General features: G+C 39.5%; 1 protein-coding gene across 3 annotated transcripts in view; it reads left to right on the top strand.

Moving 5' to 3' along the window:
• The window catches only part of TBC1D9 (TBC1 domain family member 9), a 123582-nt gene that overhangs the window by 41092 nt on the left and 56760 nt on the right, over window positions 1–25730 (top strand). For all 3 annotated transcript variants that reach the window (XR_011969699.1, XM_072621108.1, XM_072621107.1), the window contains exon 2: window positions 6991–7101. Coding sequence is in view for 2 of the 3 variants with exons in the window: in XM_072621108.1 (XP_072477209.1) it covers window positions 6991–7101 (111 nt within the window). In the remaining variant the exon portion in view is untranslated. The remainder of the gene's footprint in view (window positions 1–6990; window positions 7102–25730) is intronic.

Below are 25730 nucleotides of genomic sequence, written 5' to 3'. Positions count from 1 at the left end.
ACTTTATTCTTGTGTACGGTGTCAGGTATGGGTCTATGCCTAATTTCCGCCACACTGTTATCCAGTTTTCCCAGCAATTTTTGTCAAACAATGAGTTCTTATCCCAGAAGCTGGGGTCCTTGGGTTTATCAAACAGAAGGTTGCTATATTCCTTGCCTACTGCATCTTGAGTGCCAAGTCTATTCCACTTGTCTACCTCTCTGTTTCTTAGCCAATACCAAGTGGTTTTGATAATTGCTGCTTTATAGTACAGTTTAAGGTCTGGTAGCGCTAGGCCACCTTTCCAAGCATTTCTTTTCATTAGTCCCTTTGATATTCTGGACCTTTTGTTTTTCCAAATGAATTTTGATATTATTTTATCCAGCTCTAGAAAGTAATTGTCTGATAGTTTAATTGGTATGGCACTAAATAAGTATATTAATTTGGGTAGAATTGTCATTTTTATTATATTAGCACGGCCTACCCATGAGCAACTAATGTTTTTCCACTTACTTAAATCTGACTTTATTTGTGCAAAAAGTGTCTTGTAATTGTGTTCATATAGTCCCTGGGTTTGTTTTGGCAGGTAGACTCCTAAGTATTTTATACTGTCTACCCTAACTTTAAATGGGATTTCTCTTTCTATCTCTTGCTGTTGAACTTTGTTGCTAATATATAGGAATGCAGAGGATTTGTGTGGGTTTATTTTGTACCCTGCAACTTTGCCAAAGTTGTTTATTAATTCAAGTAATTTTTTACTTGAATCTCTGGGATTCTCTAGGTAAATCATCATATCATCTGCAAAGAGTGATAACTTAGTTTCTTCTTTGGCTATTCTAATTCCTTGAATATCTTTATCTTGTCTAATTGCTACAGCTAACATTTCTAGTACCATATTGAATAATAGTGGTGATAATGGACAACCTTGTTTCACCCCTGATCTTATTGGGAATGCATCTAGCTTATCCCCATTGCATATAATGCTTGCTGAAGGTTTTAGATAAATACTGCTTATTATTTTATGGAAAGTTCCCTTTATTCCTACGTTCTCCAATGTTTTTAGTAGGAATGGATGTTGTATTTTGTCAAAAGCTTTTTCTGCATCTATTGAGATAATCATGTGGTTTTTGTTAGCTTTGTTGTTGATGTGATCGATAATGCTAATAGTTTTCCTAATATTGAACCAGCCCTGTAGTCCTGGTATGAATCCTACCTGATCATAATGTATTAATCTCGTGATAAGATGCTGTATTCGTTTTGCTAGAATCTTATTTAAAATTTTTGCATCTATATTCATTAGGGAAATTGGTCTATAATTTTCTTTCTCTGTTTTGTCTCTTCCTGGTTTGGGTATCAAAACCATATTTGTATCATAGAAAGAATTTGGGAGGACTCCTTCTTCCCCAATTTTCAAGAATAGTGTATGTAGTATTGGAATTAACTGTTCTTTAAATGTTTGATAGAATTCACTTGTGAATCCATCTGGCCCTGGAGATTTTTTCCTAGGGAGTTCATTGATGGCTTGTTCAATTTCTTTTTCTGAGATGGGGTTGTTTAAGTATTCAACTTCCTCTTCTGTTAATCTGGGCAATTTGTATTTTTTAAAATATTCATCCATCTCGTTTAGATTGTCGAATTTGTGGGCATAAAGTTGGGCAAAGTAGTTTCTAATTATTGTTTTAATTTCCTCCTCATTGGAGGTGAGTTCACCCCTTTCATTTTTAATGTTAGTAATTTGGTTTTCTTCGGGACTGTTTTTCTATTGTACTTTTGTATCTCTAGCACTTAGCAAAATGCCTGATAGTAAGGGCTTAATAAATGCTTATTGATTTTGTTGATGGATTGACTAACAGTTTCTTCTAAGCTAGAAAGGATTCAAGTACGGTCCTGAGGACAGATTGAGTCTTCTGTCCAATGACCAGCTCAGCTAAACATGTAGAGACTCGTCACTAGTAGGTTGACCATAGAAGATGATTTGCCATGGGAACCCACAAAACTAAGAGACTTTTAAAATGACTCTCAGACCTCTGAAGCCTCCTTCTGATTTCCTGGTGACACTGACAGAGTGATAGCATGGGAAGTAGAGACTGTTAAGAATCATATAGGGGGGCAGCTAGGTGCCACAGTGGATAGAGCATTGGCCCTGGAATCAGGAGGGCCTGAGTTCAAATGTGGCCTGAGACACTTACTAGCCATGTGATGGTGGGTAAGTCACTTAACCCTGATTGCCTCAAAAAAAAATCATATATTGTTTATGCCATCTGTAAATATTAACAGCTATTAGCATCTTCAATGTGAAGATCTGTGTCCAGTGCCTACCAGATAACATCGTAGCAGCATCAATATTGTAAGCTAGACCACATCCATATTGCTGTCTGAATGGTGAGATGAGAAGGTAAAGGTAGTCCAAGCTAAATGGAAGGCTGACATCTACTTGGATAATAAAGTTGGTAGAACTGGTTTCATTGTGTGTACAAAATCAACCAAAAATAAACTTTTTGAGCAACTTCCATCACTTTATGATGGGCATGAGCCAAAACCCTACCGTGATAATAATGGCAGCATATCTACCAACCTTCAGAGGATAAAGAGAGAGGTAGAAAAAATTTGTGGAGATCATCCCAACATGGCTCCTAGTCAATCAGGTCAGCCTCCACTTCCCCTCCCAGGGATTCCAGTGTGAGAAGATGAAGGAAATGTGTAGGAAGAACCAAGATATAAAGGATTTTGAAAGCTTAGGTGCCTGGTACATAGTAGACACTTAATAAATATTTTTTGATCAATTGATTTTATATTTGATGTTGGGAGGCAATTGGTCAGGCATGTGGTGATCATTATATGTTTATTGGCCGACATATGTTAGTATGACTGTGAGCTTCTGGAAAGCAAGAACTGTCTAATGCCTTTCTTTGTATGCGCAGAGCTTAGCAGAGCACCTGGCTTAGAGCTGGCATTGACTGAAGAGTTATCAGAATTAGCTGTGTATGTTAAGCTACTGATTATTTAAATGGTGGTCAGAATCAGCTTCAGATTATAATATGGGGGTAAGGATGTGGTCGTTGCAAGGACATCCACCTGACAGAAGGTCAGTGATCAAAATAAAGGCAGAGGGAAAGTGTTGACTCTCCAGAAGAGACTGACTGGTAGTGAGAAGAGAGTAGTCCGAATAGAGGCATCCTCCTTCTTTTCTCTGGAAACTAAGAGAGGAAAGAGAGACAGATTGTCCAGGGATGTGGTTTTCAGTGTTGTTTTCATTTATATGGATGTAACATTGAATGTGAAAGGTAATAGTTAAGAGAGACAGCCAGCACCCAGGATGATCTGGGTTAAAAGTCTGGCCTCTGACACACAGTGACAGTCTGACTCTGGGCAGGCCTGGAGCCTCAAGCAACTTTCCAAGACCATAAATTGCAAAAAATGTGCTGATTTGCATAGTTAAATGGAGTTTCTCCTTTGGGAGCTACTATACTGATGAAGTCCTAGGTAGTGAGGTGAGGCAGTCACTGCTGCTTTCCTCATTTCATCCTTTCTTGGCATCCCTTCCTTCTAGTCTTCCTGTAGTTCTCTGAATTCCTCATTTGGCCTTCAGTTGTTCATTTACAAAATCAGCAATGAAAATGAACTTGTCGTATGCCTGGTACTGTGTGTCCTGGGCAGCGGAAATACAAAAATGAATTCGTTCTTGCCCACAAGGAGTTCCCACTTATGCTTGGGGGGAGGGAAGGTGGAAGGAGAATGGGTTTAATGCGTGAAAGGATAAGTACAAAATATACATGTAAATGCAAAGTAGTGATTTTGGCCAGGCAGTGGTGGGAAACACTAACAGCTGGGGGATCAGAAACAGCTTCTTTAAGAAGGGGCACAAGTTGAGTCTTGAAGGGAACTGGGAATTCCAACAGGTAAAGTTATGGAGGGCATGAATTCTAGGCTTGTGAAAGAAAGAGAGACAAGATAGAGTGGGCAGGCTTCTTGGGCAGGGGAGTGCCATAGACTTATGCTTTTAGGAATATCATCTGTTACCACACAATAACATCCTATTATGTCCACCATTCTTTAATAACTGGACACATTTTACCTTTAAATTTCTGTGACCGCAGATGGTGCTGTGAATAATTTTATATGTATTGAAATGACATTGAGGTATACTCTCGGTAGTGAGATCTCTGGGGCAATGTGTATAAGCAGATTAGTAACTTTTCTTTCATAACTCCAAATTCCAAGAGCTTAGAACAACCAACATAGGAGGAATAACTTGTCCAGCTAGGATTTAACCCAGATCGTCGCTGACTCCTACCCTGATTCTTTTACTAGTCTACCACATTCTCATTTCTCATTTTAGATTATTAAGTTGTCATCCTGATAAAAATCCATCTCAAATAAGTTAAATGGGAGACTCTAAGCAAGTCATTCCCTTCATTCGGAGTCTATTTCCTCATCTGTAAAATGAAGGAGCTGAAATTAACCCTCTCTGAAGTCTCTTTCAACAGTCTTTGTGATCCTAAGAGGTATTAAGGTTATCTATGACTACATGTAGTTTTCCTGCAGAAGCCGATTCTTCCCAATAGCCCTTTGATGCAGGAACCACTGAATTTTGTGATGCAGGAGACCAAACGCAGACCCCGAAGAGGTCTTTTCTGCCTGGGGATGCCTTTTCTGATCACCAGTCACCATTTCTCTCTTAAATTCCATAGCTGACTCACATCATACTTTATTCTCTCTGAAAAAGAATATAATGATAGTTATTTGAAAGGATAAGCTGCAAAAATGACTTGTGAAATAGGACATTGCTATAAAAGGGCCAAGTTGTAAAATAAAAGCTTCTTAAAAGTGACATCTCATGTAATAATCCTTGAGGGTGCTTTTTAAGGTTTACAGAGAACCTTCCTTACTACAGTGCTGGGAATTGTGAGATCATCCAAGTGATATCTTCACCTTGCTGATGGAGGAGCTTACTCAGAGTTGAGGGGACTTGCCCAAAGTCAAACACCTAGTAAAAGGTAGAATGGACCTTAGAACAGAGGTTCTGCAATCCTAAATTCATAAATCAGAAGCTCTGGACCTGATAAGGTCCTTAGAGATTATCTAGTCCGGGGGCTCTTAACCTGTTTTTGGTCCTGGACCCCTTTGCCAGTCTGAAGACTCTGGGTCCCTTTTCAGAATTTTTTTTCTTTAACATTCATTTATTCTTGACATTCATTTTTTAAAAATTTGAGTTATAATTCATTGTTGATGGAGCTGTAAGCTGATCCTACCATTCTGGAGAGCAGTTTGGAACTCTGCTCAAAGGACTATAAAAATGTGCATACCCTTTGACCCAGCAATACCACTTCTAGGACTGTATCCCGAAGAGATCATAAAAAGGGGGAAAGAACCCACATGTACAAAAATATTTATAGCAGCTCTCTTTGTGGTGGGATGGCCAAGAGCTGGAAATCGAGGGGATGCCCATCAATTGTGGAATGGCTGAACAAGGTATGGTATATGAATGAAATATAATGCTATTGTGCTATAAGAAATGACAAACAGGAGGACTTCAGAAAAACCTGGAAAGATTTATATGAACTTATGCTAAGAGAAGTGACTGGAACTAGTAGAACATTGTACACAGGAAGAGCCACAGTGTGCAAGGACTGTATCTGATACAAACTTAAAACATTTCTAAAGGACTCATGATGCAAAATGCCATCCATATCCAGAGAAAGAACTATAGAGTTAGAATGCAGAATGAAGCAGACTATTTTCCCTTTTGTTATGTTTTGTTTCAGTTTTTCTCATGGTTTCTCCCATTCTTCTATGCAACATGACTAATGTGAAAATGTGTTTAATAAGAGTGTATATGCAGAATCCATATAAGATTGCATGCCACCATGGGGAGGGAGGAGGAGAGAATTTAAAACTTATGGAAGTGATGGTTGAAAACTAAAAACAAACAAATTAATTATTGTTTTTTAAATTTTGAGTTATATATTCTTTCCCTCCAGCCCCTCCACCATCCACTGAGAATGTAAGCATATGATACTCATTATACATGTGAAGTCATGCTAAATATTTTTATATTACCCATGTTGCCAAAAAAGAAAGAGACAAATAAAGTGAAAAAAATGGGCTTTAATCTGCACTCAGAGTTGATCAGATGTCTCTCTAGAAGTGGATAGCACTTTTCATTATGGGTCCTTTGGAAATGTCGTAGCTAAGTCATCCATAGTTGATCATTTGTTACAATATTGCTGTTACAATGTACAGTGTTCTCCTGGTTTTGCTCACTGTACTCTACGTTAGTTCATATATGTTCTCAGGTTTTCCTTTTCAGAATGGTTTTAAATGCACAAAATAAAATACATAGGATTACAAAGAAAATCAGTTATATATCAAAAAACAGTTATTAATATTTTTTTTAAAGTTCATGAACCCCATCTAGTCCAACCCCATCATTTTACAGGACATTGACGCCTAGGCTAGTGAAGCAACTTGACCAAGATCAGACATATTGTAAGCATCAGGGGTAGAATTTAAAATATGGGTCGTGTGACTGGCACTCTTTCCAATATCAGTGCCAAGGCAAGTTTTCCATTTTTTTGGTGCTGGATTTCTATCTGCCCAATGAATACTTGACTTCAGCTAAGCCTTTGGCAACTACCCCACTATTCCTAATAATGGTCACCGGAAGATACTGCTCCTAATAAAAGCTTATTTCCATGGCACCGGAAGATTTACGAATTATTTTCTTCACAACAACCCTGTGAGGTTGGTATTGTAAATATTATAAGCCCATTAGATAGATAAGGAAACTGTGGTTCAAAGAAGTGAGTAGATATGTTCCAAACCACAGAACCAGTAAGTGGTAGAGCAGGGACTCAGGGGAATGTCCTCTTGATCCAAATCCAATGGTCTTTCCCTTATATCAGGTTGTCTAAAAAAAAGTTATCTTCCAGAAATCCCACTGTGGGCATTGTGGGAAGTCCCTAGGAGGAGCGTATATGAATTTTCTTAAAGGTGTTTCCTCTTTTCCAGGCCTCCTGGTGGGAACTCTCGATGTTGTTCTAGACTCCAGTGCAAGAGTCGCCCCTTACCGTATTCTCTACCAGACTCCAGACTCGTTGGTATATTGGACCATTGCCTGTGGTGAGTAGTAGTGTTCCAATTTTCATGCTTAGAAAGAAAAGACCTAATTCTTAATATCATAATAGAATACTGTTTTGTCACTGAGAAAGGCACTTATTTGACAGATGATGATAGGATTTAGAACTGATAGGGATCTTAGACAGATGATGATAGGATTTAGAACTGGTAGGGATCTTAGAAATGAAGTCCAAGTCCCACACTTGACAGCTGAGGAAGCACTTTCTCAGGGCAGCTCATCACCCAAAACTTTACAGGCAGTTATGTAAGAGATTCAAAACCAGGAGTCATGATTTCAGTCCAGATACCCAATTCCACATACAGAGTTCTTTCCCTTCTCCCCTGCTTACCCAGCTGGACCCAAAGAAGCCACCAGAGAGAAAAAATCTCCTTCAGTTAAATGTTACTCAATAGTATTTACTGACCCTGGACCTCTCAGAGCAGGAACTTATGATCCAAAGTAGAGGAGGAAATGCTTTTTCATCAATTGTTTAGTATCTAGCTTTTAGAGTGACCACAATGGATAGCAGACAGACAGATGCTGACTTGGGATGTTTAAAGTAGCATAGTATTGAATAGTTCCTATCTGATTACAGACCACCTCATGAATTAGATCAGAGACACAATGGCCTTGGCTTTCCTCCTTTCTTGGAATTTGTTCCCTCATTACTTGTACGTCTTAGAAGCCTTAGGTTCCTTCAAAGCTCAGCTCCATCATCTACATTAGAGTTTCTTCATCTTTTTTGTCTTAGATGTACCCTTCTGGCACTCTGATAAAACCCGTGGCCTCCTTCTTGAATAGCGCTTTTAAGTGCTTAAAATCTCTAGGTTTGCAAAAGGAAGCCAACTATACGGAAATATAGTTATCATGAACCTTAGGTTAACAATCCCCTGTTCTTTACGAAATGTTTCCTGATCTCCCCAACAGCTGACACTTCCTCCTGCTAATAAACTCATTTATTTTGTGTATATCTATATTCATACACATATACATGTTGTCTCCTACCACAGAATATATAAGCTTCTTGAGGGAAGGGACCATTTTGTTTCTAAGTCTTTGGACCCCCAGCTCCTAGCACATTGTTCCTGGCACATTGTAGGTGTTTCATAAATGATTCATCGATTAACATAAGCATCCACATATATGATATGAATTCAGGGTGCCAACAAGGCCTAAATGTCCCAAATAATTATTGCTCACGAGCTACCTAATGCTAAAATCCTACCCATAGAGCTCAATTCCTTTAGCAGGATGCAAAGTCCAGCCCCACTGTCGGTTGATCCTATATCCTCTGGTTCCCTAGAAGCTTTCTTTCACATCGTTCCTTTTCTTTACATATTCAGTCTCCTTATCCACCATCTTCCAGCCTCAGAACAAAAACTTTAAATTGACCTTACCTTTCTCTCAAGATAACTCTTCTCCTTTTCATTTCTTAATTTGTGAAAAGGATCATCTCTCTTAATTTCCTTCACTTTTCACTTGTCCACCCCTTGAAATCTGGCATCCCGTCCTAGTATTGGATTCAAACCACCCTCTCCAGAGTGATCACTAATCTTTTTAAGAAATCTCTTTTGATTTTCCCCTGTATTTCTCCCTTTCAGAGAACTGTCCCTTAGAACAAAGAGGATTTTTAAGAAAAAAATAAAGAGGAGAAAGAACTCCCAACAAATTTGATCAGCATATTGTAAAAAATGACATCATAGATAGTTTTCACCAACAATCTCTTAATTAATCATCCTATTTGACCTTTCTGCCACTTTTGATGCTGTTGGCCAGCCCCAGCTCCTGGATATTTTCCCTTCCCTTGGCTTTCTGGACACTGACCCCATTGTTTTCCCTCTTCCAGTCTGACAGCTGCTCCTCCTTTGCTTAATCCCATCCACTAAATATACGATTCTGTCCTGGATTCAGTGGGTCCAGTTGTCATCTTGATACTCGCAAATGGAGCAGTCTTTCTCCTAAACTTCAGTCTTTCTGTTACTGATTACCTGCTAGATATCTCTACCTGAATTTTCTGTCCCATAGACCTTTCAATCTCAACATATCCAAAACAAAATTCAATATATTTATTTTCCCCAAAATTTACCCTTCCTCCAAACTTCCCTATTTCTTTTGTGGTTCTGACCATGCCTAGTCACCTAGGTTCACAACCACAGAGCCCTTGTGCTCCCTTCCTTTTCCCTAACCTTTTAAATCCAATCATTTCTCAAATCTTAATGACTCTGCCTCCACAACTTCACTACAACACAAGGCAGCTAGGTGACACAGTGGATATAGCTAGACTGGGAGTCAGGAAGACCGAAGTCCAAATCTAGCCTTAGACACTTAATAGCCGTGTGACCCTGGGCAAGTCAGTTAGCTTTTTTCTTCCCCAGTTTCCTCAGTGACAAAATGGAGGTAATAATGATGCCTGTCTCCCAGGGTTGTGTGAGGATAAAATGAGATTTGTTAAGTGCTTTATAGATCTTGAAATGCTATATAAATGCTAGCTGCTATTATTTAATAATAATTACTATTATATTATCACTCATGTGATCCCCTTTCCTTTTTTCTGCTCTTAAAATGACCCCCCTGGTTCAGGTCTTCCTTATTTCTCACTTGGGCTATTGTAGCCATCTCCCAATTGGTTTCCCTGCTTCCAGTCACCCCTTCCCAATCCATCCTGTACCAAAGTGATATTTCTAACACCTCAAATCTGACTGTGTGATTTCCCCTACTTTAATAAAGTTAGTGGGTCACTCATATCACTAGAATCAAATTCAGAATCCTCAGCTTACATCCTACAGTCTGTCTCTCATCTGTCTTTCCAGACTCTAACAATTAATAATAATCAAAGATTATCAAGTTTTTCTTTTTCTCTTTTTTTTTAGCAGGGCATTGGGGTTAAATGACTTGTCCAAGTTGACAGTAAGTGTCAAGTGTCTGTGGTTAGATTTGAACTCAGGTCCTCCTGACTCCAGGGCCGGAGCTCTATCCACTGCACCAGTTAGCTGCCCTGATATCAAGTCTTATCTCAGATTACTAACCTTTGCTCCAAAGTTTTCATCACGCTGCTCTTTCTCATACATGTTCTTTCATCTTCACCTGTGCCTTTTTACCCAAGCTGTGTCTGCAGTGTGCTCTCCCCTCACCTCTGCCTTTTAGAATCCCTTCCTTCAATCACAGTTTACGAACCACTCCCTCCATGAAGCCTTTCTTGATTTTTTTCTCCTCCCTTTCCATATGTTAGTAATTGTCTTCCTTTTAAAATTACTTTGGATATTTCAGTTGTGTCCAACTCTTTGTGACCTCATTTGGACTTTTATTGGCAGATATACTGGAGTGGTTTGTCATTTTCTTCTCCAGCTCATTTTACAAATGAAGAAACTGAGGCAAAGAGGGTTAAGTGTCTTGCCCAGGACTACACAGCTAGTAAATTGCTGAGGACTGCTTTGAATTCACGTCTTTCTGACATACATCCAACACGCTATCCACTATGCCACCTAGCTGCCCCAATTTTGAATTTTGAATACTTTCTTTAGTTATTTATTAATGTATGTTTCGTCTCTTCCTCTCCTTTCAAAAATGTAAGCTCATTGAAGTTGGTGTTATTTTCTTTTTGGATTTCGAATAGATCCAATCTAAAGGTCCATTTACACAAAGGGAAATTAGGAAAGGTTTGTTGCATTGACTTGAATTTTTGACATTTTTTTCATTATTCCTTTATGGTTCTAAGTAAATGAAGGATGAGAGAACAGGCTTTGATAGGAGAGTAGAACAGTCTTGAAGATATTTTGAGGAATATGGCAGATGCCAACCAAACAGGAAATAGAATTCACACTAGCCACCTAGAGAACATTCCTGAATCTTATTCATTGCCATGAAACCTGTGGATGTCTGATCAATATGAAGTAAAGTGAACATCTGTTAGAGGTATAGGATTTGGTGGGAGAGGAGGAAGGGAGATTGTAGTTTTAGGCCTGTGGCCAAGAGTTGGGAGTTAGGAGTCACATTCAGTTGACACTGGCAATAAAGATTAGTGCTAAAGTAAGCATTGTAGTTAGCGGGGAAAGAAATGAAAGAAAGAAAATGAAATAACCTTTGAAAAAACAGGCACCCAGCCAAGATCAATGAGGTGAAAATTTTCCTGTTTCTCTCCATTTACCTTCTCACCTTCTCCAACCACAAAGCAACTACTGTGAATGCTAAGTTGGTTTATGGCGTCTCCACAGGGAGTCCCTTCTCTGAGTTCTTCTAGGCCTTTACTGGGGATTTTGTATGTCCCTCATTACATGCCCCTCTCCTCTCCCTCCAAAGAATCCAATGAGTGGGTCTTTGCCACTGGATTTTCCTTCATTTAGTCATATTCCTTCCTCAACCATTACCTCATTTCTTTCCAGTTGGTTAGATCTCCTCTCACCAATCAGTTGTCTGGTTTTGGTGCTGAGCTAGGCCATGAGGCTGAGTACTCTGAGTAACAATAATTCCAAAATGACAAAAGTTCTGGCTTTCCTGAATTTGTGTGTGTGTGTGTGTGTGTGTGTGTGTGCACGCACACATGCACATGTATGCATGCATCCACCCATGTGCACATCTGGGCTCGTTGTGGTTATGTATGTTGCAAACACCAGAGGATGTAGTTTCTACCACATATGAGTATATAGCTATATGATCTAAGTTATGCTCATCCCCTAGCATGAGCTCATTGCAATAAACCAATCTCCTCTCTCCAGAATAGTTTTAGCTGGAAAGAAAGGGATTATTTCACATTGATTTCCAATAAGTGCAACTCCAGTGTTTCCTTATGGAAGGCACTGCAATGGAGATGGGCCATTTTGAGAGCCCTGTTTGCCTAAAAGTAAACCATAACAATCGATTTCAGTTTTAAAACTACATTCAATGGCTGCCATTGAAAGATAATAACAGTTTAGGCTGCAAGTACTGCCATTTCTAGAGAAAGCTGTCTCACTGTACCAAGGTCCTTTTATGAAAGGTTCTTCCTAGGATGCTGAAATATGGGTCAATGTTTATACATAACAGCTTTCTTACAGATTGTGAATTTGGAGAAGAGTTATGTGGAGAGCTTTTGAAATTCTTAATTCCCTCAAATTCACATTCCTGAGAGCATCCTGAGGGTCTGTATATTTAATTCTAGAAAGCCAGAAATTTTGGTTGACCAAAAAATGATCTGCCCAGTGTTTCTTAGTAATTTGCAAAGCTGGGATTCAAACATAGGTCCTCAGATTCCAAGCAACAATTTGGAGGAAGGGGGGTTTTGGGAAGGAAAATGTTTAACCTGTAATTTATTAGAGGCCTCCTATATTCAGGGTACTGTGCTAAACAATGGAGGTGAAGCAAAGATATTGTCTCCATCCTCATCCTCCATTCATATTGATATCCATTGAGTAAGATATCGTCTCCATCCTCATGGAACTTATGGGTTGGGGTTACAGATAGGGATGGGGACTGGACCTTGGCTTTCATTGGTATAGGGAATCATTAAGTGATGAAATGTCTATCAGTGCATGTTGGCATCTGCTCTGAAACTTAAGTCCTTAGAGCAGGGATTCTTAACCTGGAGCCCATAATTTTTTAAAAATGATAAATGATCAAAGGATATGTACAGGCGGTTTTGAGATGAAGAAATCAAAGCTATCTATAGTCATATGAAAAAATGTTCTAAACCATTATTGATTAGAGAAATGCAAATGAAAACAGTGCTGAGGTGTGCCACCTTATACCTATCAGATTGGCTAATTTGACAGAAAAGGAAAATGATAAATGTTAGATACATGTGGGAAAATTGGTAGCCTAATGCACTTTTGGTGGAGTTGTGAACTAATCTGATCATTCTGGAGAGCAGTTTGGAACTCTGCCCAAAGGGCAGTCAAATTCTATATATTCCTTGATCCAGAAATACTGCTACCAGGACTGTATCCCAAAGACTTCATTTTAAAAAGGGGAAAGGACCCACAGGTGCAAAAATATTTATAGCAGCCCTTTTGTAGTGCAAAGGATTGGAAATTGAGGGGATGCCTATTAATTAGGGAATGGCTGAATAAGTTGTGGTATATGAATGTAATAAAATATTATTGTGCTGTAAGAAATTGATGAGCAGGTGGATTTCAGAAAAAACCTGGAAAGACTTACATGAACTGATGCTGAGTGAAGTGAGCAGAACCAGGAGAACACTGTACACAGTAATAGTCACACTCTGCAGTGGTCAAATATGATTGATTTGGCTCTTCTCAGCAATACAATGATCCAAGAGAATTCCAAAAGACTCACAAGGAAAATGCTATCCATATCCAGGGAAAGAATTGATGAAATCTGAATGTAGATTGAAACAGACTATTTTTACTTTTTTGTTGTTTTTTTCTCTGTTTTTTCCCTTTTATTTTGATTCTTCTTTCACAGCGTGATCAATGTGGACATATGTTTTACATTATTGTACACACATAACCTGTATCAGATTGCTTGCTATTTGGGGGAGGGAGAAAAGGAGGGAGAAAAATTTGGAACTCAAAATCTTTGAAAAAATGAATGTCAAAAATTGTTTTTACATGTAATTGGAAAAAATTAAATTCTATTAAAATATAGAAAGAAACTTTGATAACTGCACATTTCAATATTATTGATTTGCTTTGTAATCTAATAAGTGATTCATGAGCTTCGTCAGACTACCAAAATAGTCTAAATTATAAAAGGTGAAGAACCCCTGTCTTGGTGTCTTAGAAGCCTCAACACTGAGGAGTTAAGTGTCTTGTCCAGGGTAACACAGAGCCAGTATATGGCAGAAATAGTACCTGATCCCACATCTTCCTAGCTCATAGACAGCTCTCTGACCACTATGCCCACTGTCTTTTGACAGTATAATACTGAGGAAATATAATACAAATACGTTATAATAACATTGTATGTAACAAGTGCACAACGAAGTGCTAAGTGAGGGGGTGGGTTGTTAGTGACAGGGGATCAAGGATGGCTTCCTGGAGGAGATAAGAATTTGAGTTGGTCATTAGATAATAAATACAAAGTTAAGAGGCAAAGAGAATGAGAGAATACATCACAGGCATAGAACAAAAATAGGAAAATGCAAGGCATGTTTAAGGCACAGAGAAGAACGCTATTTTGTACATAGAGTACCTCATGGGGAATAAGATGGATTAGATATGTACCAGATTGAGGAGGGCATTGAATTTCACTGTATTTGATAACTAATCAAGAGTCACTGAAGTTTTTTGAGCAGAAGAGTGATGGGGTCAAGTCTATACATACAAAAAATTAGTATCATAACATAGACTGGGTTGCAAGTGTTAGAGGTGGGAAAACTTATTGGGAAGCTTTTGAAGGTAAAGGTCAATTTTCAGGTATGGTGGTAGAGAGACTAGAGAAGAAAGGACTGAGGGATGCAAAAAATGTTGCAGAAGTAGAATGAACAAAACTTGACTATGGCATTGATCTGAAAAATGGGGAGGTAGTCAAAGATGGTGTTTGCGTAACACAAGTTTTGGACAGGTGCCACCTGCAGAAATAGCCTGCTTTGATGACTTTGACCCTTGCGATGACCTCCTTTCTTTTCCCCATTCAGCTAATGGAAGTAAGTGCCAGCAACTGACCATTGGGCAGAGGAACAGATGCCTGCTCACGCCCATAGTTGGTGGCCTTTTCAGAGGGCACCCTGGGGACAGCTTGTCTCCTGGGTACAGGAATCAATCCACTGCTCTTCAAATGGGCAGAGGCAAAATGCTGCCCATCTTCTTTCAATGCAGCTGTGAGTTGGTTGACTCAACTCCAATAACCCAGAGTGTGCTGTCCCAATGTCAGTATGACTAAAGAGAAATTTCCCCATAGTAGTTCCAAGGAATTTGTCAAAAAGGGTGTCTTTTGGTGACTGATGAGGAAAGGAATGAGTAATTGCCTGGGGGGAGGGGAAGGGGAAGGTAGAAAAGTTGATGGTGTCCGCCTTCTGTGAATAGTTTCTAACCTTCAGACATGATTTATTTTTAAAACAATAAGTTTGCTAGATGCCTTTTGTTTGACATCACAATCACTTCTGAATATATCTCCTTCCTCCTACCCAATGAATCCTCCCTTTTTGCAAAGAGAAGCAAATAAGCAAAACCAGCTAGCAAACGACTGTATGTGAAATGATGCTTCCCACAGTCGTCCACCTCTCTGTGGAAGAGGGAAATGCATTTCTGCTTCATACATGATATTTCTGTTAATAGTATTTTATTTTTCCCAATTACACTTAAAGACAATTTTTCACATCCTTTTTTTAAGACTCTAAGTTCCAAATTTTCTCCCTCCTCTTTTTTTCCCTCTTCCTAACACTGTAAGCAGTTTTATGATATGTTATATAGGTTCAGTTGTGTAAAACATATTTCCAAATTAGTCATGTGAAAGTCAAAGTGAAAGACGAAACAGGCCAAAAGAGGGAACACACCATGAAAAAACAAAGTGAAAATAGTATACTTCCCTCTGCATTCCATCAGTTCTTTCTCTGGATGTGGATGCCACTTTCCATCATGAGTCCTTTGGAATTATCTTGGATCACTGTATTTCTGAGAAGAGCTAAGTCAATTGTAGATGATCATCACACAGTGCTACTATTACTGTGTACAATGTTCTCCTGGTTCTGCAGAGATGATTTTTAAAAAATAACAATAAACCTTTATTAAGAGCCTGCTATGTTCCAGGCACTTGAGATACAAATAGAAAAAAAGAAGACAATACCTGTCCTCAAGAAGTTTCAAATCTATCTAATGGGGCAAAAGAAAACAAAGAAGGAAACTGAAAAGTGTATGGGAGGTAGCAATCAGGAGTAATGGTGGAGAAGTCAATCGGAAGTCAGTGCAGCCAGGTGAGAGGTGAGGAGATGGCTGTGCTCAGGTCTTTGTGGTGTCTCAGGACATCAGTAACTGGTTTCTCTTTTCCACTAGCTTTGCTGGGTTTTCTCTTACCGTTCTAAGGTCTTATCAGAGCCCTGAAGATTTCAGATCTATATACCTATGTAAGTTCACACAAACACAAACAATCTGTTTTTCTATCTTCATGTGTACACATGAGTACACACACCAGTCACAGAATGCTGCTGGAATTAACAAATAAGCATTTATTTTATTAACTGTCTACTCTCTGCCCATGTACTGTGCTAGGTACCGGAGACAGAAAGATAAAAAAAAAGTCAAACTAACTGATCTTAATTATATAGACAAGATTCACTTAAGTATGATTGTTGTTATTTCAGTCATGTCTGACTCTTTGTGACCCCATTTGGGGTTTTCTTGGCAAAGATTCTGGAGTGGTTTGCCATTTCCTTTTCCAGTTCATTTTATAGATGAGGAAACTGAAGCAAACAGGGTTAAGTGACTTGCCCAGGGTCACACAGGTAGGAAGTATCTGAGGTCTAATTTGAACTCAGAAAGTCTCATCTTCCTTTTTTTTTTAATTAATTAATTTTTAGTTTTCAGCATTCACTGCCATAAGATTTGGGGCTCTAAATTTTCTCCCCCTTCTCCAAGACAGCATGAAATCTGATACAGGCTATACATTCGTATTAAACATATTTTCACATTAGTTATGTTGTGAAGAAGAATTAGAACCAATGGGAAAAGACAGAAGAAACAAAAAAGAGAGAAATCAAAAGGTCTGCTTTGGTCTGCATTCAGAGTCCATAGTTGTTTCCCTGGGTGTGGACAGCATTTTCCATCGTGAAGACTCATCTTCCTGACTCTAGACCTGGCACTCTATCCACTGCACCACCTCGCTGCCCTTAGATATGATAGGAATATGTAAAATCACATTCGAGGAAGGTGGTGCAAGACAGGTACTCATAGCTGAGTACTTTAAGAAGGAGGATCTGTCTAGTCAGGGGGTTCTTAACTTGGTGCTTGCAAACTTTTTATTATTATTCATTTAAATTCATTTAAAAACTTTCTGAAAAGGCAGAATGGTTGCCAAATGGATGCCAAAATGGTTAAGAACCGTTGGACTAGTCCAACCCCTCTTTTTTTGTGGGTGAGGAAACTACCCAGAAACAAGAAGCTACTTGCCTCAGGTCCACGGCCTCTTTGGTAGAAGAGCCAGGCATGACTCAGGTCTCCTGACTCACAGCCAGGTGGTCTTTCCATGATGCCATGCTGCCTTTCAAGCATTCTTGTAGGCAGGGGGTAGTAAAATTCCAGAGCTTAATTAACTTTTTCTAATTAGTTTTGTGCCTGCTGTTCTCTCCACCAAATGGTGAAGATTTTGGGAAATTCCATTGGCTTCTTTAAAGGAAAGTATGCTGTAGCAGCAGGGAGTGTGTGGTTAAAGGAGTAGATAGGGAGACATCGTTCCTTTTGCTATATTCCAGAAACCAGTGGGTATCCGTGAAAGTATTCCATTTCAAATGTTGGTTATGGGATGATTTCTAGTTTTTTTTCTATTTTTTTTTTTTATTTCAAGGCAATTCCACAGGCTTTTTATTACCAAGTTTGCCTGGGTTACCTGGGATAATTTTTTCTCAATGTTGTTATAAAGATACAACCATATTGTCATGCCCTGAGATTATAAACATAGTTATGTAAGCAGTTTATAATAATCCCATGAGCACTTTTTTCTGGCCTGTTGATCACTTTTATAATATGAATGAATGGAGGAAAAAACCCTACCACTTATGAAGTACCCACCGTGTACCAGGTACTGTGGTAGGGATACAAAGACAAAGCAAGGTAACGAGCATTTATGAAGCACCTGTTGTGTACCAGGCATTGTCCTAAAGATGAAAGAGAGACAATTTCTGTCCTTTACATTCCAGTAAAAAGGAAACAACACAGAGAACGGCAGCATGGTTGTGTTAGGTTCACAAAGATTTTTCTTGATGGAATTTTAGCAGTGGTACCATGTCCGACCCAAAAGTTAGCTTTTCACAGTGACTGAAGCATCAAGAGGTCCAAAACATTGTAAAAAATTCAAAGTTAAAGTTATTAAGCTCTGTTGATGACCACCAAGACCCTACCCCCCCATCTCAGTACTAGACCATCCCTTTATTTATATTCTTACCAAATCTTCTTAAATAGCCTGTGACCTTACTTGAAAATTGATTTCAAACACATTTCAAACATATGTATATATATATAATATATATATATATTTTAAAGACTGATTATGTTCACCAGTGGATGATGCAAAGAGCACAAGACTTGGAATCAGATGACGTGGGTGTGAATCCTGGTTCTTTATTTTTTTCCTCTGTCCAATAAATATTTGTTAAGCTTCCATTACATGCCAGGCACTGCACCAAATACAAGGATACAATTAATTTTTAAATAATATTCCCTTCTCTCAAGGAGCTCCCAGTTCAGTGAGGGGAAACAACACCCAAAAGGGGCCAGGAAAGCAGGTCTAGGGGAGAGAGACCAGGGAGTATCTTGTTCCACAGAGTTGAAACCAAGCAGAGATGCAGAGGAGAGTGAGCCAAAGTCCATTTTCTGTCCTCTCTAAAAGAAGGTATAGTCCTTCTCTAAAGGAAGCCCTCCAATCAGAAGGGAGAGGAGGCTGAGGGAGATAGTGCCTGTTGAAGCTTGAGTTAGCAACTAGTCACCACAGTTAGAGGTGATGAGCTGAAGTCGGGAGGGGCATCTTGTTCTGGTGGAGTTAAAACCAGGCGGAGGAGAAGATTGTATAATGGAAAGCTGGATATTTTAGATGGCATTAAAAATATTGTTTCAATGAACTTTCCCATCCCACAGTAACTTATGAGATCTTCTGCTTTTCAGAGAAGCAGTGGTGAATCCTGCTTTTAATCTGCTTCAACCTTAAGGCACTTAGCTCTCTGGACCTCAGTTTCCTCAGCTGGTAATATGAGGGAAATTGTGAAATAAATGACCTCTAAGGGCCCTTCCACCTCTAATTCTTAGGATTCTACCTAATACCGTTTTGACTTTGAAAATTTTCTTTTTACAGCAAAACATTTCTCCTGTGACTTTTCCACAACCACAGATCTCTGTCTTCTTCTGGCTGCAGCACTTGTGCTTCTGTCATATGGGCGCTGTTGCTGGATATTTACTGCTGTGCATCACTGTTGTTTTTTCATCCTGCATTTATGCCCAAAGAAGTCTCATCTTCTGAAGGCTAGACCTGCCTATAGCTGCTTGCTTGTTGGCTTTTTTCAGTCAGTTCTTCCTGTTTGGCTCTTTTAAGTGATGTAATTGATCATATCAGTTAGGAGATCTGAACTGAGAGCTGAAAATATTGGATGAATTGTCCTTGGATCTAGTAGGGGCTAAGCGTGTGCGTGTGTGTGTGTGCAAGTGTGTGTAATGTGTATACTTTTGTTACATAAATTATATTTTTGCTGTGTATATACATATGATATATGACTTGATCACTGTAATTTTTTGAAATTGAAGTTTTAAAAATAAAATCAGGGAGTCCCAGATACACATCCAAAATCCCCTTGGATAAAAAAAAAATGTCCTGCCTTAAGGTATCTAAAGTAATTGAATGCCTTCATTTTCACTTTAGAATGAAATTTGAAAGAATATAAAATTTGAAAGAATCTAATTCACCATCTTGGGACCAATTTATTTAGACTTCAAGGACATGTAACTTATAGAAGGTAATTGAACAAAATTAGAAACAAGACTGAATGAATTCTTGGATGGATATTTTTCCTGATTATCATCAGAGGGTATTTGGTCTGTGTAGGTTATTCTAAAGTATCCCCTACAGAAAATATAGTCTCTTTTTTCAGCAAAGAGGATTTCTATTTCTTCAGTCAATCAATCTTCATCTGCACCTACCCCTTCTGAGTGCTTAGATATCCCATGACATTCCCAGATATTAAAATGCTTCTTCTTGTGTTTCCAGCTGATTATGCCAGTCACTTGGGTTGTTTCCCTAACTGCCAATAGCTCCCTTTCCAGAAAATTGTCTATTACCTCACTCTGAACTGGTCTATATACACAGCCTTAAAGTGTAGCTTTGGTAAAATGAGTTAGATATGCAGGAGAGAAAGGGGCTGACTGGCCCAAAGTGAAGTAATAGACAATTTCACATGCCCTAATTTTCTTAGTGCAGTATTCAATTCCAGTACCATTTGCCCACCTTTCCAAGCTTGACAACTGAAAAGAAGGATTTATAAGGGGAGTGAGGATTTGGGCAACTTATTGGACAAGTGAATCCCTCCTTGGGGAACAGTATTAGTTCTTAAAATCTCCTAACATTCTCACAATTACTTTTCAAGGATGAACATGGCTTCTGACCTGCTTAGCTGTTGGCAAGATCAGACTGTCTCAGAGAGCAAATGAGTATTTTTCTTTATTGTTCCCTGGAGAGTAACCTGAATTCTTTATATTCTAGGGTAAGGAATATGGAAAAAAAGTGACCTACTACCCTCCATAATTCTTTCTACCAGCCTAATATCTTGGGGATTTCCTGCCTTGACTTTGTGGAGTAATGTAACCCACCTCTCTAGTATTAGCCCATAATTCCTGTTGTACGTTTCTTAAATCCAACTTAAAAAATTTATTACCCCTACTACAAATGTGCAAGTCACTGTATTCAGTGGTGAAGTTACAAAGAAAAATTATGTAACAGTCTTTTCCCTCAAGGAACTTTCATTCTATTGGGAGGGGAACAATATATAGAATTAAATAAAGTGATTTGAGGAGGAAGAGCCATCTTATAGCAGGGGAAACAGGAAAGGCTTCTTAGGAGAAGAGAAGGTACCTTAGAAAAGCCTTGATACCAGAGATAAGTTGAGGCTGAGATCTAGCCTTGTGGGATAGCATATGTAAATATGTAGACTAAAGTCTGTTGCCTTTAGTAATCCAGTTTGACTAAAACACAGAGTACATTTAGAATGAGGGAAGGGAGTGTAATGTAAAACAAGGCTGCAAAGACAGGCTGGAGCCATCTCCTGGCTACCCTTAAATCCCAGACTACTCTTTGCATTTGATCCTAAAGGCAATGAGTAACCACTGAAGTTTTCTTCAGCAGGTAGTTGGCATTGTCAGACTTGTGTTAAGCAGATTATTTTGTCATCTGGGTGGAGTAGAGTTTGAAGAGAGAAGAGACTAGAAAAAAGGTAGATCAATGAGGTGGTAACTTTAACCTTCCAAGAGATGCTTGGAGAACCTCAAACTAAGATGGTGGCCATGGAGTTGGAGAGAAGAGGATGATACAATGCAGAAAGAATTGACAAGACTTGGCATCTGTTTAGATATGGGAATTTAAGAAAAGGGAGGAAATCAGGATGACTGATTGGTTGTAGATTGAAAAGAGCCTAGAAGGTTGGTAATACCCATCACAGACTCCTAAATTTAGATTTGGAAGAAGTCTTAAAGGTAGTCCAACCTAACTTTATAGATAAAGAAACTGAGTGACATGTCCAAGGTATAGAGTAAGTAGCAGAGTCAGGATTTAAATCCAGGTTCTCAGATTCCAAATGGGAAAATTCAGAAGAAGGATGAGTTGGAGAAAGATGATAAATTTTATTTTGGACATAGGCTCCTAGATTGAGAGTTTAAAGAAATGATGAAGACCATCTGGTCTTATCTCTTTATTCTACAAATGAGTATCCAGTGCCAGTAGCACTTATAGGAAGAGATATACAACAGGCAGTGAGTGGTATAGATAGAGTCCAGGAGAGATATGCGAGTTGAATATATAGATTTAGGAACCATATACTATGGGGATGCAAACTGAACCTGTGGGATTGTGTGAGATCACCAAGTGAGAGATTTACAGTGAGAAAAAAAAAGGGGATCTGGACACCCCTGCTTAGGGGAAGGACTTGAATGACAAGGAAGTAAAGGAAACAGAAGAGGCTTCAGATACAAAGGAGAGGCAACAGAGCTAAAAACCAATGGAGAGAGTTCATGAGTGGAGGATGGAAGCAGGAATGATCAACATTGTCCAAAGCTACAGGGTCTCAAGGAAGATGAGGACAGAGGAAACTCCACTGAATTTTGCACTTAAGAAGTTGCTCATAAGTAACCTTGAAGATATTAGTTTCAGCCAAGTGGTGGCATTGGAAGCCAAATTGCAAAATGCTGAGAAGTAATAGTTGATGGTGAAGTAAGGGAGGGAGTGGAAACAACTCTTTTTTAGAGCTTGGCAATGAAAGGGGATGGGGGGGGGAGGGGGGAGATATACAGAACAATAACTTGAGGGATTTGTGCCAGGCCCAGTGCAAAGGGCTGGAGGTCCAAGACAAAGACTTGGCAAGTTCATGCTTTCAAGGAGCTCAGAATCAAAGAGGGAAAACAACATGTGCAGCTACATACAAACTATATGCAGGATCAACTGGAAATAATCAGCAACACCATCAGAATTAAGAGGGCTTGGGAAGGACTTCCAATGAAAGGGGAGGTTTTAGCTGAGACTTGAAGAAAGCCAGAGAAGCCAGGAGTCAGAGATGAGGGTGAGACAGGGGCATGGGGAATAAAGGTCACCCCTGAAAATGCCTAGAGCTGGAGCTGAGAGTTTAAGGAAAAGCAAGGAGGGCCAGTATCACTGGATCCAGAGTCCTTGGGGGAGGGGTGACATAAGAAAAGTGGGGGCAAGGGAGAAAGAGGTTATGAAGGTTTTTGAATACAAAACAGGGTTTTATATTTTATCCTGGAGGTAACAGGAAGACATTGGAGTTAATATATTGAGTAAGGAGGTGACATGGACAGACCTGTGTTTTAGGAATATTGCTTTGGCAGTGGACTACAGAGCTTTGTAGCAAGGAAACCAACCAGCAGGCTATTGTAATAGTCTAGACCTTGGGTGATGAGGGATTGGTCCAGAGTGGTGGAATATATGCAAGAGACCTTGGCACAAGGTCTTGTCAAGAAATTGGATATGGGGGGGAAGGGGAGAGAAGAGAAGTGAGGAATTAAGAATCTCACCTAAGTCTTGAGTTTGAGTGACCAGGAGGATGATGGCACCGATAATAGCAACAGGGAAACGAGGAAGGGAGGATTTCAGGGGAGAGATTTGGCACATATTGAGATTAAGATGTCTGTGACTTCTAGTGGACATCTAGTTTGAGATGTCCAACTGTTCATTCTGAAAGAATTGACAGGATCTGTATGTGTTTTTAGGCAGCTGGGAAGGTATCATTAAAGGGGGAGATTGAAAATAAGGGAGAGGGGGTGAAAAATTGATGGGGTCAACTGAGGGAGATGAGGAGAACTGGGATCAAGAACACAAAGTAGAGGGGCTTTCCTTGTTCAGGGGCACTTTTCCTCAAATACTGGAGCAGAGAAGGTGAATAAAGATACAGAGGGGAGATGAGGGTATTTACAATGGATGACTGACCTCAGATTTCTCAGAGGAAGAAGACACATGCTCAAAGCAGGGTAGACATGGCATAGGAGTTCTAAAGAGAAAGGAGAAGTCTTGGGAATAGTGGCTGTGTGGAATATGATATGGATAGGGCTGAAGACTGAATCTGTGATTTTATTTGGCTGGGGTCTGCAACCCATGCTTTGGCTAAATCTAGCCATTCAGCTCTAAAAAGGTAACAACCATTCTTAGCTCATGAGCTATACGAGTGGGTCAGATTTAATTTGCCCAACTCTGGAGTAAAGAACTCCCATTAGGCGCTGAGACTCCCTCTGAGCATGCAGGTTGGCACCTTTGCTGCACATTATGGTTTCCTAGAGCACTAAGGGGCAGCTAGATGGTGCAGTGGATAAAGTGCTGAACCTGGAGTCAGAAAGACTCATTTTCTAGAGTTCAAATCTGGCCTGACGCACTTCTTAGCCATGTGACCCTGGACAAGCTACTTTACCCCGTTTGCCTCAGTTTCCTCATTTACAAAATGAGCCAGAGAAGGAAATGGCAAACCATTCCAGTATCTCTGCCAAGAAAACCCCAAATGGGGTCACAAAGAGTCAAACACAACCAAAACAACTGAGAAGTGTTGAAGTTGCCTACGGTCACACAGCCAGGGTATGTTAAAGGAAGAACTTCAGTCTGGTTCTTCCTGGCTCCAAGGCCACTTCTGCTGCTTCCTGGGGTGGTCAATCACAGAAGAATAGAAAGATGACAGAGCATAGCTGAGCATTCAGTTGAGATCAGATAGCATGAATTTATAGTAGACACAGTCAATATGCATTACCTGATAAATGCATTGATGAGTTTCAAAGCTAAGTGTCCTATGAGGTTAGAGGGGGAAGCTTTAAAGATAGCGGGGATGGGGGTAGCAAACTCTAGACTTGCTGACAGCAAAGAAAACCATAGAGGGAAGGAAAGGAGAAAGGAAAAGGATTACTGTCCACTAGACAATGGGGCAGACATCCTAGAAGCACAACAGAGACAAAAGATAGCCAAGCTCAGACCAAGCCATGTTCTGGGGAAACCTGCCACCCCAAGCAAAGAGTGCACTTGAACATCTTGGTGGGACCAAGAGCAATCTATTTAATCCTACAAGCATGCATTTAGTGCCCACTAAGTGCTCTCCAATGTGCTAGGCACCATAATACAAACACAAAAATGAAACAAACTCTGCCCTCAAGGATCTTAACTCTATCATAGTAGATGGAAAATCACAGATATCCTGAAAGTGAAGCAGTTGGTTGGCTGGCAAGCACCAGAGTTCTTTAGGTTAAATAATAAAAAGACGAGGTTATGGAAGAAATGTCCATCCCCCTACAGGGCCATTTCATCTACTCTACTTTGTCGATCTTGTTTCTTACTGTAGATACCAAACTCATAATTTTGACTTGGTTTCCTCTTCAGACACTGCTAGCCACTCCTAGCCTTCTATTGATTTGACCAATCACTAGTCTTTCCCTGTTAGCAGAATCGTTCTGCTCCCTTAACTGTGAGAGCACCTGCCAGAAGCAACCCCACAAGACCCCACCTCTATCCTGTAACTCATCAAGGGCCTCTTATCAGTACCATGGAGGCAGCTGAGCCATAGCCCAAGATGGTCTGACTCCAGGTGGGGGGAAGGATAAAAAATTTTAAATCTCCCCAACAACCTCTGATGTTATAGGTGGTGTTCCACATTCATGATTCTGCAAAGAAGTAAGCGGAAAGGGAGAAAACATGTTCATGCACATTATTTTACAAGACATTCCTAACATCCCTGTAAAGAAGGAGGAAGCTCTTCTATTTTCCAGATGAGAAAAGTGACAAAATAGAGAACATAGAAAATACAGAGAAGTAGAGATAAATATAGAAAAATCCCATAATTTACCTAAAGTTACACAGCTAACAAGTGGCAAAGTCAAAGTTTCCTAATTTTTAGCCCTATGCTTTAGACCAAGAATTCTTGGTTTTTGTTTTGCTGGGGTTTTTTTTTAATTAAAGTTTCCTTTTTTCCCAATAAACTAAAATCGACTTTTTCTCCTTCCCACTTTTCTCAGTTAAAAAATAAAAACTTTTCTTTTCTGTGATGGGGGCCACCACAGTAAGCTAGTAAAGCCTATGGACACTTTCTCATGGTAATAACTTTCCATTCAAGGTCACAGATCCCCTGAAATTTGCATGCTGACTAGTTGTAGGATCTGCTGTAGGCTGTATGGCCTTTCTTGTGACAACAAAATTTTGCTGAGAATTTTGTATGCATGGGATCCCACATTAATTAGTTAAGAGAAAATAACCGCAGTCATAAGTATATTTCTCTTTTCCTTCTTAAGTGCATTTGCAATACAGTTTCATA

Source organism: Notamacropus eugenii, chromosome 6 (assembly GCF_028372415.1).
Source record: "Notamacropus eugenii isolate mMacEug1 chromosome 6, mMacEug1.pri_v2, whole genome shotgun sequence".
Classification (NCBI taxonomy): domain Eukaryota; kingdom Metazoa; phylum Chordata; class Mammalia; order Diprotodontia; family Macropodidae; genus Notamacropus; species Notamacropus eugenii.
This window is presented reverse-complemented; position numbering and strand designations above follow the sequence as displayed.